Source organism: Propithecus coquereli, unplaced genomic scaffold (assembly GCF_000956105.1).
Source record: "Propithecus coquereli isolate 6110/MARCELLA unplaced genomic scaffold, Pcoq_1.0 Scaffold29, whole genome shotgun sequence".
In the NCBI taxonomy this organism is placed as follows: domain Eukaryota; kingdom Metazoa; phylum Chordata; class Mammalia; order Primates; family Indriidae; genus Propithecus; species Propithecus coquereli.
The window spans coordinates 867,674-880,518 of NW_012148507.1; the positions used below are offsets into that span (position 1 = coordinate 867,674).

Consider the following 12,845-nt stretch of genomic DNA (forward strand, 5'->3'; position numbering starts at 1 on the left):
ACAAATTATAGAATCAACTTGTCAATTTTGTCAAAAAAACTTTGGATTTACCTGGAATTCTTCTGAATAAATAGATCCTTTTAAAGAGAATAAACATCTTAGCAGTGTTGTCAGTCCATAAACACGGTATACATCTAAATTAAATTAGGTCTTCATTAACATCTCTCAGCAATATTTTATAGCATTTAGTATAAAGGTCTTGTATGCCTTTGATAAAATGATCCCCAGTTATATAATATTTAATACTATGTTAATGTTATTTCTAAATTCTATCATCCAAATATGGTTATTATATAGAAGCAAATTTTATTTTTCCCATTGGTCTTTTATCATATAAACTTATTAAATTTACTTCTTAATTCTAGTAACATTTATGTAAATTATTTAGGATTTTCTCCATATTCAGTCACATCATTACTACAGTTTTACTGCAAGAAAATGAAGTAAAAACAGTTTTACTTCAAAAAAATAAAATAAAATCAATAAACAAAAAAGATCTCTGAATTTCAGTTGACAGTTCCCTAATTATTATTAAGTTTAGTTTTAAAGATGTATTTATTAACTATTTGTAATTTATCTTCTGTGAACTCCCTATTAGTAGTCTTCATCCACTTTAAATTAGATTATCTTTTTTTTTTTATTTCAGCATATTATAGGGGTACAGATGTTTAGGTTACGTATGTTGCCCTTGCCCCGCCCCCCAAGTCTGAGCTTCAAGCGTGTCCATCCCTCGAATGGTGCGCATTGCACTCTTTGTGCGTGCATACATCCGTCCCCTCTTCTCCCCTCCCCCCGTCCGACATCCAATAGATGTTATTCTTATATGTGCACTTATGTGTTGATCAGTTAATACCAATTTGATGGTGAGTACATGTGGTGCTTGTCTTTCCATTCTTGGGATATCTCACTTAGTAGAATGTGTTCCAGCTCTATCCAGGAGTATACAAGAGGTGCTATATGACCATTGTTTCTTAAAGCTGAATAGTACTCCATGGTATACAGATACCACATTTTATCAATCCACTCATGTATTAATGGACACTTGGGTTGTTTCCACATCTTTGCAATTGTGAATTGTGCTGCTATAAACATTCGGGTGCAGGTGTCTTTCTTATACAGTATCATTTGCTCTTTTGGGTAGATGCCCAGTAATGGGATTGCTGGATCGAATGGTACTTCTACTTGTATCTCTTTAAGGTATCTCCATATTGCTTTCCACAGAGGTTGCACTAGTTTGCAGTCCCACCAGCAGTGCATGGGTGTTCCTATCTCTCCGCATCCACGCCAACATTTATTGTTTTGGGACTTTTTGATAAAGACCAGTCTCACTGGAGATAAGTGATATCTCATTGTGGTTTTCATTTGCATTTCCCTGATGATTAGAGATGTTGAGCATTTTTTCATATGTTTTTTGGCTATTATTCTGTCTTCTTTTGAAAAGTTTCTGTTTATGTCCTTTGCCCACTTTTTGATAGGGTCGTTTGATTTTTTCTTGTTGATTTTCCCGAGTTCTAAGTAGATTCTGGTTATCAGCCCTTTATCGGATTTGTAGGATGCAAAACTTTTCTCCCATTCTGTAGGTTGTCTGTTTGCTCTTGTGACAGTTTCTTTGGCTGTGCAGAAGCTTTTTAATTTGATCAGGTCCCATTTATTTATTTTGGTCGTTGCTGTGATTGCCTTTGGGGTCTTCTTCATAAATTCTTTGCCTGTGCCAATGTCTAGAAGAGTATTTCCAATATTTTCCTCTAGATTTCTAATAGTTTCACTCTTTAGATTTAAATCTGTTACCCAGTGTGAGTTGATGGATTATCTTTTTCTTATTGGTTTGTTGAAACTTTTAAAATATTATGGTAATTAACTGTTAAAATGTTAAAAAATATATGTGTGTGTATATATATTTGTGTGTATAAATAAAAATATTTGTGTGTGTATACACAAATGGTATATATAATACATATATATACCACATGTATATATACATATATATCATATATAATACATATACACACCATATGTACATATACATATATATACCGTATATATCACTTGATCTCAGCCAAAAGGCTGAGAAATTATATGCTGTATATATCTACACACACATACACACATATACATATATGTGTTTCTACCTTTTATTTTATTAGAAATATGTATTTATTAGAAATATGTATTTATATATATACTCATGTAAACATATATTCGCACACATATTTTTTTTTCGAGACAGAGTCTCACTCTCTTGCCTGGGTTAGAGTGCCGTGGCATCAGCCTAGCTCACAGCAACCTCAAACTCCTGGGCTCAAGTGATCCTCTTGCCTCAGCCTCCCAAGTAGCTGGGACTACAGACACATGCCACCATGCCCAGCTAATTTTTTTCTATTTTCAGTTGTTTAGCTAATTTCTTCCTATTTTTAGTAGAGGTGGGATCTCACTCTTGCTCAGGCTGCTCTCGAACTCCTGAGCTCAATCAATCCTCCTGCCTCAGCCTCCCAGAGTGCTAGGATTACAGGCGTGAGCCACCACGCCAAGCCACACACACATATTTTTATACATGGGTTTCTACCCTTCAATTTATCCACTAAATTTTTTTCTATTCCTAACTCAGTATCACACATTTTTAATTCTTGTAATTTTTTTATCTGGTTGTCATTTAAACAAAATTCCTAGATGTTCTTTTATACTTACTCCCTCAGTTAAACTCTGGAATTATTTTAGTCAGTTCCAAAAAGAAAAAAATCTTACACAGGGAGTAACTAAAATTTCACAGAATTGGCATCCATGTGTCCACATAAGAATGTAGAGTCGCTCTTCTTTTAAATCCTCTGGCAAAATCCTATAGTGCTTACCATGGTTCTCACTAAATTCTAGTCAAGTACCTATGTCTTCTAAAATGTAATAGGTTCCATTGCTACTGTGAATAAAATCCTCTTTCCATAGTATCTTCTACATTGTATATGGACACCTGAATTTTAGTATGTCATTGGGGAAAACCTTCAGAGTGGTTATAATCCACTTTTCATGAGAGTAAATTAAAGGCTTCAAATGATATTTAACTACTATTCTACAATTACTGTACAGCTGAGTCGGAGGAAATTTTGTCATTTCTGTTGTATAATAATTACTTGGCAATGCACCTACTGAGAGATCTCATTTGATAATATAAATCTTTCTAAAATTGTCCCCAACACTTGACACTGAAGTAAACTGCAATAAAATGTGCATCTAGTTTAGTGCAAATTTTTAAATCTATTTTTGAGGATTAATATACTTTATGCCATTAAAAACAATTATCTTATAAAAAAGAAGAGTTTCTCAATGTGGTATTTCAAAGTCCAAAGAACAATTAAAATAAAATCATATCTTTTTTTTTTTTTTTTTTTTAGCAAGCTCTTGCCTGTGACAGTGTGTTTGCCAACATGGCACCCAAAAAGAAGATTGTCAAAAAGAACAAAGGCGATATCAATGAGATGACTATAATTGTAGAAGACAGCCCCCTAAACAAACTGAATGCTCTGAATGGGCTCCTAGAGGGAGGCAATGGCCTTAGCTGCATTTCTTCTGAATTAACAGATGCTTCTTATGGCCCCAACCTCTTAGAAGGTTTAAGTAAGATGCGGCAGGAGAGCTTCCTCTGTGACTTAGTCATTGGCACCAAAACCAAATCCTTTGATGTTCATAAGTCAGTGATGGCTTCATGTAGTGCATATTTTTACAACATCCTTAAAAAAGACCCATCAACTCAGAGGGTGGATCTTAATGACATCGCACCACTAGGCCTGGCCACTGTCATTGCATATGCCTACACTGGAAAGCTGACTCTCTCCTTGTATACAATAGGAAGCATTATTTCTGCTGCTGTTTATCTTCAGATCCATACTCTTGTAAAGATGTGCAGCGATTTTCTGATACGGGAGATGAGTGTTGAGAATTGCATGTACGTTGTTAACATTGCGGAAACATATTCCCTGAAAAACGCAAAAGCAGCAGCCCAGAAATTTATCCGGGATAACTTCCTTGAATTTGCAGAATCAGATCAGTTTATGAAACTTACATTTGAACAAATTAATGAACTTCTTATAGATGATGACTTGCAGTTGCCTTCTGAGATAGTAGCATTCCAGATTGCAATGAAATGGTTAGAATTTGACCAAAAGAGAGTGAAATATGCTGCAGATCTTTTGAGCAATATTCGCTTTGGTACTATCTCTGCGCAAGACCTGGTCAATTATGTTCAATCTGTACCAAGAATGATGCAAGATGCTGATTGTCACAAACTTCTTGTAGATGCTATGAACTACCACTTACTTCCATATCATCAAAACACATTGCAATCTAGGCGAACGAGAATTCGAGGGGGATGCCGAGTCCTTGTCACTGTTGGGGGTCGCCCAGGCCTTACTGAGAAGTCCCTTAGTAGAGACATCTTGTATAGAGACCCTGAAAATGGATGGAGCAAGCTTACAGAAATGCCAGCCAAGAGTTTTAATCAGTGTGTGGCTGTGATGGATGGATTTCTTTATGTGGCCGGTGGGGAAGACCAGAACGATGCAAGAAATCAAGCCAAGCATGCAGTCAGCAATTTCTGCAGGTATTTGATCTTTTATTAGGAACTGAAATGGTTCGATATTATGGGGAAATTGCCCTTGTATAGAAGTAAATTAATCATGCCTATTAGCTTAGTTCATTGTCTCAGTAAATAATAATAATAATGCCACCTTACGTATGTACAGCACTTTACATTATATAAAGTGCATTCATGTATATGATGCATTCGAGATTTCTGAAACAAGCCTTGGAGGTGGACAGGGAAGATACGATTATTCTGATTTTACATATGAGAAACCTGATACTCAGAGAAGTTTTAACATTAGTAAGAGGCAATTCACATTTACTCATTTCTAGTTGACTACTCTTCACAATACACTGACTTTTGAAAGAAATTGGATAAAAATTTAGTTTTTAATATTACATGGTAAAAAAGAATAAAATAATACAAAATTTCTTTTAAGTGACTGCTACTGACAACTGTCAGATTCATAATTGGCAAATAGAATGAGATCATTAAAAATGTGCCAGCTAATTAATTTAAAATATTTATTTGAAGACCGAATAATGGAAAATGTCAGTATTTTTGACACATGCAGAAAGAATGAAAGTATAATAAATCCTTCATAAAAATGGAATTCCAATTGTCATATCATTTTGTATATTTAGGATAAAAATTAAACTTCCAATATATATGAAATGTTCAGAAAGTCATGCTTTTATCATGATAGTAGTACAAAGTCAAACATAACTAAAGAGTAAGACTGAAAATGTGTGCAGTATTTCATGAAAAATATTCTTTATTATTTCATTACATGTGTGTGCATCATTTAAAAGAACCCAAACACTTAATTGATTTTTAGTCTTTAACTTATAACTATAGTTAAGTTTCGATTTGGGAGTTAAATGAGACAAAGACAAACATCAGCCTGAAGGTGTGAGTTCTGTATTTACAATACTTTTGAACTGTGTAAACAGGAAAGCATCAGTTCTCTATGACTGCTTATTTTCCTCCTGCTGACAACCCACCTATTATTATTCAGGCCGCTGTTTTTGCAGTATTGATTTGAGTGCTTATAAAACAATAGTTCTGAGCACTGAAAAAATATATATGTCCCTAAACTAAAAGGTCTTATCTACAAATAAGTGCTGGAAAATAGAACAGTATCCAAACGTAAGCCTTAGTTGATGCTCTTAGACATAAACTCCACTGGTCTCATTCTAACAGATGAGCAAAGACTTGGGGGAGCGGCTTGGTCTACTGTGCAGTGGCCAAGATAGGCGTGCGAATAAGGGGTCTGTGAGAAACGGAGAAAACCAGTCAGTCCACTCCTATCTTAATTAAGCACTAAGAGTGAGCTAGGGATGGTTGGTGTCTAAAGATATGTGGCATTGACTTTAATGGAGCGTGTTTCCTCCTCTAATTGCCACAAATAGGCAGCTCTCCCCACGTGCACATCTCGTAAGTCGCCCTGGATGACAGGTATTTGAATATGGAGGAAAGGGGACTGAAGCCCGGTCTCTGTGGGCTCTTCCCCAAGTGGCCCAATACAAAGCGTGGTGTTATAAATGGAGGAGGGGGCTGGGAGTCACCAATGCCTGCCTTGCCTTTTGCAAGAGTCACACGTGTTTTACTGGCTAAGAGAGAAACACCAGCCCCCAGGTGAGGAGGTGCGATAGGCCCTTCGCCTCCTTGCAGGGATGGTGTCGGGATTCCCACATTACGGTTTGCTGAGTAACAGATTCCCCGGCTGCCACCGACAAAGCTGTCACACTTCCTCTGCCATTTCTAGATACGATCCCCGCTTCAACACCTGGCTACACCTGGCCGGCATGAACCAGAAGCGCACGCACTTCAGCCTGAGCGTGTTCAACGGGCTGCTGTACGCCGTGGGCGGCCGCAACGCCGAAGGCAGCCTGGCCTCGCTGGAGTGCTACGTGCCCTCCACCAATCAGTGGCAGCCGAAGGCGCCCCTGGAGGTGGCGCGCTGCTGCCACGCCAGCGCGGTGGCCGACGGCAGGGTGCTGGTGACCGGCGGCTACATAGCCAACGCGTACTCGCGCTCCGTGTGCGCCTTCGACCCGGCCAGCGACTCGTGGCAGGAGCTGCCGAACCTGAGCACGCCCCGAGGCTGGCACTGCGCCGTCACGCTGGGCGACAGGGTGTACGTGATGGGGGGCAGCCAGGTGGGGCCGCGCGGGGAGCGCGTGGACGTGCTGACGGTGGAGTGCTACAGCCCCGCGACCGGCCAGTGGAGCTACGCGGCGCCCCTGCTGGTGGGCGTGAGCACGGCGGGCGCCTCGGCGCTGCACGGCCGCGCCTACCTGGTGGGGGGCTGGAACGAGGGCGAGAAGAAGTACAAGAAGTGCATCCAGTGCTTCAACCCCGAGCTCAACGAGTGGACGGAGGACGACGAGCTGCCCGAGGCCACCGTGGGCGTGTCCTGCTGCACCCTCTCGATGCCCAACAACGTGACTCGGGAATCCCGGGCCAGTTCGGTGTCGTCTGTGCCAGTCAGTATCTGATCCCAGGTAGATGCGGGGACGCCGGAAGAACACGTATTCACGGTTTAGCCTTTGAGTTCGCGAAAAGGAAAATATGTAACATTTACTACACTGATTGTATTTGGAAATACATCGAGGCATATGTCCTGATGATTTTAAATTCCTGGTATGGCATAATCTACCTCTGTGTCTTTCTTTTTTTTTAAAGCAAAATACAGTGCCATAACCAACAAAAGAAGTAGAATTTATTTCAGCGGCCACTGGGTGGCAGACGGAATTCGTATCCAACGTGACATGTTTCCTGAATGTATAGCGGTTACGCCCACATTTGAGATTTTTCTTCTACACTTTAGTACACACGAAGCTTATGTGAGTAAGCGATCCCACGTTCAAAAGTGTATTTTCCTCTCTCTCTTTTTTTTCTTTAGGAAGTTGAAAATGCTCATTTATGGGTTTTATTTATTTAAAAATGGAAATCGTCTATATCCATATAGACTTAAGATTTAATTCTAAGTCTCAACGCAATTTTTCCCCTATACTTGATTGAGTAAAGGATTTTGAAAGGCATCCCATGACAAAGTCACAGAAGTCATAACAAAATCTGACCGAAAAGGAATAAGGATCCCACCCAGGGACTGTCAAGTCAACACCTGTGTGTTAGCATGTTCCCCTCTTCCTCCATGCCTCAGGCCCCAGTGTATTTTCTGTGATAAAATCTTGCTCTCAAAGAAGAAACTGACATTAGTCATATAATTATAGTGAAAATCATTTGGGGGCATTTAAAATGTAAATCATTTTAAGTCATTTTGTTGTTTCTCCTAGAAGTATTCACACTTTATCCCTTGTCCTCTATTACTGCGGTCCCCAAACCCCAGGCAGTGGACTGGTCTGTATGGTCTGTGGCCTGTTAGGAACCAGGCTGCTCTGGTGAGCCAGCGAAGCTTCATCTGTATTTACAGCCCTCCCCATCGCTCACGTCACCGCCTGAGCTCTGCCTCCTGTCAGATCAGCAGGGGCATTAGATTCTGCATTACGGTGAGTTGTATAATTATTTCATTATATATTACAATGTAATAATGATAGGAAAAAAGTGCACGATAAATATAATGAGCTTGAATCATCCGGAAACCATCCCCCATCGGTGGAAAAATTGTCTTCCGTGAAACCCAACCCTGGGGCCAAAAAGGTTGGGGGCCACTGCTCTATTAAAGGAATTTCAAGTATCCTTGGGAGTCTTACCCTCACCCTAAAAGCTACATCAACATGGTTAAAAGCAACCTTGATCCTAATGTAAGCACTGGGAAGATCACCAAATAAAACTATGTCCTTAAGGACCGTTAACTTAAAGCTTAGATAGCCTGAAAGTTATACAACCAATAACAATAATTTGATTTCCCCACTCTTATATGATGAAAATGAAGGAAACATTTAGAATTCTTAGATTTGGCAATAACTGGATAAATGGGTTCTCCTGTTGATAAATGCCTTTGTTTCCTATTTCTCATCAATCCTCCTGATTTCTCAATTAAAAATCTAACACACTCATTTCACATAGAAATATTAAAAGAATATATGCCCGTTCTGTCCTATTTTTGTTAATCTCATCTGCTCCAAATTAGCTTTGTAAATCAGTGTATCCACTTGATATCATTTTTCTTACATGGTTGCCAAGTTTCAGGGAACGAGAGTGATTGCAGTAAATGATACATGTTTTCCTTTCTTGTTATTTATCACTTTATTCTTTGATAGCTTATTTGTGTTGGAGCGGAAGTGGCCTATCAATTATGGGTTATGTGCAATTGGATTTTGAAAATAAAACAAACTATTTAAAGGGTTAAACATAAGATATATGGAAGTATAACTTGGTTTTTATTAATCCTAGCCTGTCCTACCTTGTATAGATAGGTTATTGCTGGAGTTATGATATTTATATCAAAAGTATTTTGTTTGAACTGTGAAAGGTGGTTCATATAGTATACTTTGTGGAACAATTTTATATCATTGCCCCTTATGAAAAGTTCAGTATTTGGGTATTTAATGGTAACACTCAGATAAAAGCTATAAACACTGTAAATTAAGAACAAGACATTATTAACGCAAAAACACTGGGCTATTTTCTTATCCCGTACAGAGGAGGAGTTTCACCAAGTGTGAGGCATATCTAAAGGCACCTGCTCCTTTGACTCCTTGTATGCCCAGGTTGGAAAATAAAGCTTTGTGAGAAACTAGCTTATGGAGCAAGTTAAATCACGAAACTCTTAATTTCCCAATGATGAAATCTATATATAGCCTTTGTCCTTGCAGCAGCATTGGTAAAATAAACTTGTCATTTTTTTTTTATCATTTTTGTCACTACTTACAAAGCCCATGTGAGGTTTACAACATCTTTTACCTTGGTATGTGTATGTGTGGTTCATTACCTTGATATACATATATGTGTGTGTGTATGTATCACAAACATATACACACATACACAAACATATATACACACATATACTCACAAAACTGAGAAGTCCATAGTGTTAATTTTGAGAGAAAAAAGTGTTTTATTAGAGATTGCAGATCATAAGTGGGCAAATAGATGTAATTTCTTGATGCACACTAATAGATGTGTCTCCCCTTGAAATGTTAGAAGAATTATATGAAGAGGAGAGCCTAGAGCTTGAAATGAAGTAAGAATCAATCAATTGTAACATTATATGGTGGAAGGATGAGAAGAGATAGTGAAACTAGAGGATTTTTCATCTATCAGAGCTTGATAAGATAGGTTGTGCAAAAACTTGGCAGTGGCTTTCTGGAGATGAAACTGGAACATGTTGGAGCTAGATAAATCATTCGAAATTACCATTTCACTTATTCGTTGCATCATTTATCTGAAGACTCAGAAAATACACATATTTGAGCTTACCAAAATCCTAGGTGCATTGCTGTTCTATCTTCTGCTTCAGCAGTTAGGTCAATAAAGACCCCTATGCATTTGAAATGCCAGGATTTCTGACATAACACATTGGTAGGGAGTATGGAACATAAAGGTTCATGAAAGTTTTATATCCTGGAACATTCTGCACTGCTGACTGAAAGACACAAAAGTATGTAGAATCAAAATAATGTGTATCACCTTTCATGTGTGCATGAAACATTGTTTAACCCAAGCATTGAAGCAGTCACTCCTAGAAAACATGACAGTTTCTCCATGTATCCCAACTGGCAATTTTTTATTATGTTTTAAGCTTACATTCAATTACACTCCCAAATCTTAGGATCCAACCATATACTTCCTTTTATTTTTCTTAAAAAAAAAAGAGGACATAAATAACACTAATATTTAAAAAAAAAAAAAAAGGACTTCTTATTTTTGTAATGCCTGAACCTTATAATTAAATAAAAGCATGGGTTCAAGGTATCAGAGAAATAGCATGTTACCCAGCAGGTGAAATAATAAAACTCAAGCTCTCTTTTTCTGAATGGGCCAGAGACCTGATAAAAGTCTCCAGGAAGCCAGACTTTAATATAGTTTGTCCGCTTTTAGTTAGGCTCTTGGTGCTAAGTTGTCATCCCTGGTGTACTATTTGCTTTCAGTGCATTGAATGAGTTTTATTTTGACTTCCTATATTGTAAGAATGGTTATGAATAGAAGGTCAGTGATGGCACAGATCAATATAATTTAAAACAATGATTAGATGGTAGTGGAGTGTTATGAATGAGGAAGTACAATTGAGGTGATAAGGAAGTGAGTACCAAGTGGTTCTATGGTTTAAGGCAGAGCAGCAATTATAGAAAGTGCCTTTTACAAACATTCATGTAAATAAAGGTTTACCTGGAAATATGAAATATGTAAGAGGTCAATTTTTTTTTTTACTGGTTGTCCTGGCCAAGTGTCTTCAGAATTTATCCAAGTTACCAGATGAAAGGAATTATTATAAAATCGCTTATCATTTATTTTTTCCCTTAATTACAACCACATGAATTTGTGTAATCTCTGAATGAGCTAGATTCCCATCCCAGCCACCGATGAATATGTTCTCTAGCACAAGGCAGCATTAAAAGGAATTACCTTTCAGTATTTCTTTTCATACCAGTAAAAATTATAGCATAATTTTCCAAAAACTCCTTCGTGAGTAATTATAAAAACTAAAGACTCTAAAATATCAAAAATTTGCCTTCCAGGACATTCAGAGGGTAAATACCATTTATTTTTCCCTCTCAGGGAATTTGAAATAAAATACTTGTCTTGGATATTCCTAAAACACTTTTTATTTATTCAGCAAATTTTGGCAAAAAAAATATTCTTTGTTTTCTTAAAATATTCTGGTACTATATAATGAACAACAAACTAAAATGTATGTAATGTTATTTTGTAACCTCGTCACTATCAATAAAGCTGCATTCAATAAGAGTTTGGTCGATGATTAAATGTGGGCAGTTTTGAAGTATCCTTTCTGTGATGATTGGAGTGTTTGGGTTTTCTTTTCTCTGTTTAGTTTTCATGATGAGTCACCCATACACAACAACAACAACAACACAGTGACAAATAATTGAAAAAGTGTTTCAATAGCTTGAAGACCAGTAAAAGAAAAAGGTATCAAACATCAGTAGAGACTTGCTTTGTAACTCAAAAGGCAGCCCAACTCTGGTCTGGCTCAGCCCTCACCATTTAGAAGTCGTTCATTAAGTGTGGTTTCTAGTCTCGTTTCAGCCCTGACCTTAGCCAACCTGACACAGACTCAGGCGCATCATCATTTGCAACTAAACAACTTGTTGGGAAATAAAATCGTATTGCTGTACAGGCCAGCCCTCACAGGCTTTCTCTTCCACCTCACCCTTCCAAATGAGCGAATGAAATGTAACCAACATGAGATGCGCAACCTTTGGTCTAACTTAGTACTTAAATAATAACATCAGTTGAGGCTATAATATCTAGAAAATCCTACGTGGCAGCAATACTCTTCTTAAACTTCTCCAAGCCCCATAACAATATAAACAGACTATACTGGCGCCAAACAGAAACCAGCTGGTGCCACATTCTCAGTTTTGATCGTACCAGCCAGGAACCCCATAATTTGAGTTTTCTTTAAACTCCCACATAACTCCAAGCTTCCCTACAGGTTTGCAAGGCTTCCCACATTCACTTATCGGTCCATCTATCCAATTCATGACACATAAAATTATTTAATGATGCTAATTACATCTAAAATAGTCTAGGTTGTATTAAAGGAATACCATTTTGCACAGAGTATTTTTGGCAAGCTTGGTAGGAAGACTAGAGACTGAAGGATATTCAGTCCCATCTCTGGGTTTTCCTCTCCTGAGAGTGGTATGGAAGCAGATTATAATAGAAGATCCATTTCAGGAAAGGGAACAGGCTTTGAAGAAGAGAAGATAACCAACCCATGGTCCTTAGAAACACTCTTCTCAGCCCTTTAATGTCCTTTCTAGCCACATTCACAGCTTGGTTTATGAACCTAGGTGTAAGGTGCATCACTCCTTACGCCAACACCAATCTTCCAGCAAGTTTCAGACCAGATATGCTCCGTAGACAATAGTGAGGAAGGGAAGGCACTTTTCTTGAACCTCTTTGGATAGATGCAGTAGCCTTTGGCCTAAAGATCTTACACAATTCCTTTGCTTATCCCTTCCAGGGAAGTACTTTATAAAGTCAAGCTGACTCATCCTGGAGAAACCACCATTCTGATTTTGCTTTGATAGTCAGTCATAGCTATAGAAGTAATCTATAAATCTTCAAAAAAGAAAGCATTTTTTCATTACTATTATTTAGCCCAGAAATTGTGAAGTAT

General features: G+C 38.0%; 1 protein-coding gene across 1 annotated transcript; it reads left to right on the forward strand.

The window, feature by feature from the left end:
- The first annotated feature begins 3,396 nt into the window (after window positions 1–3,396).
- KLHL31 (kelch-like family member 31) lies at window positions 3,397–7,098 on the forward strand. The gene is made up of 2 exons (XM_012648588.1): window positions 3,397–4,588; window positions 6,339–7,098. The coding sequence occupies exons 1-2, from the start codon at window positions 3,417–3,419 to the stop codon at window positions 7,069–7,071; spliced, it is 1,905 nt and encodes a 634-aa protein (XP_012504042.1). The 5' UTR covers window positions 3,397–3,416; the 3' UTR covers window positions 7,072–7,098.
- The last annotated feature ends 5,747 nt before the right edge of the window (window positions 7,099–12,845 follow it).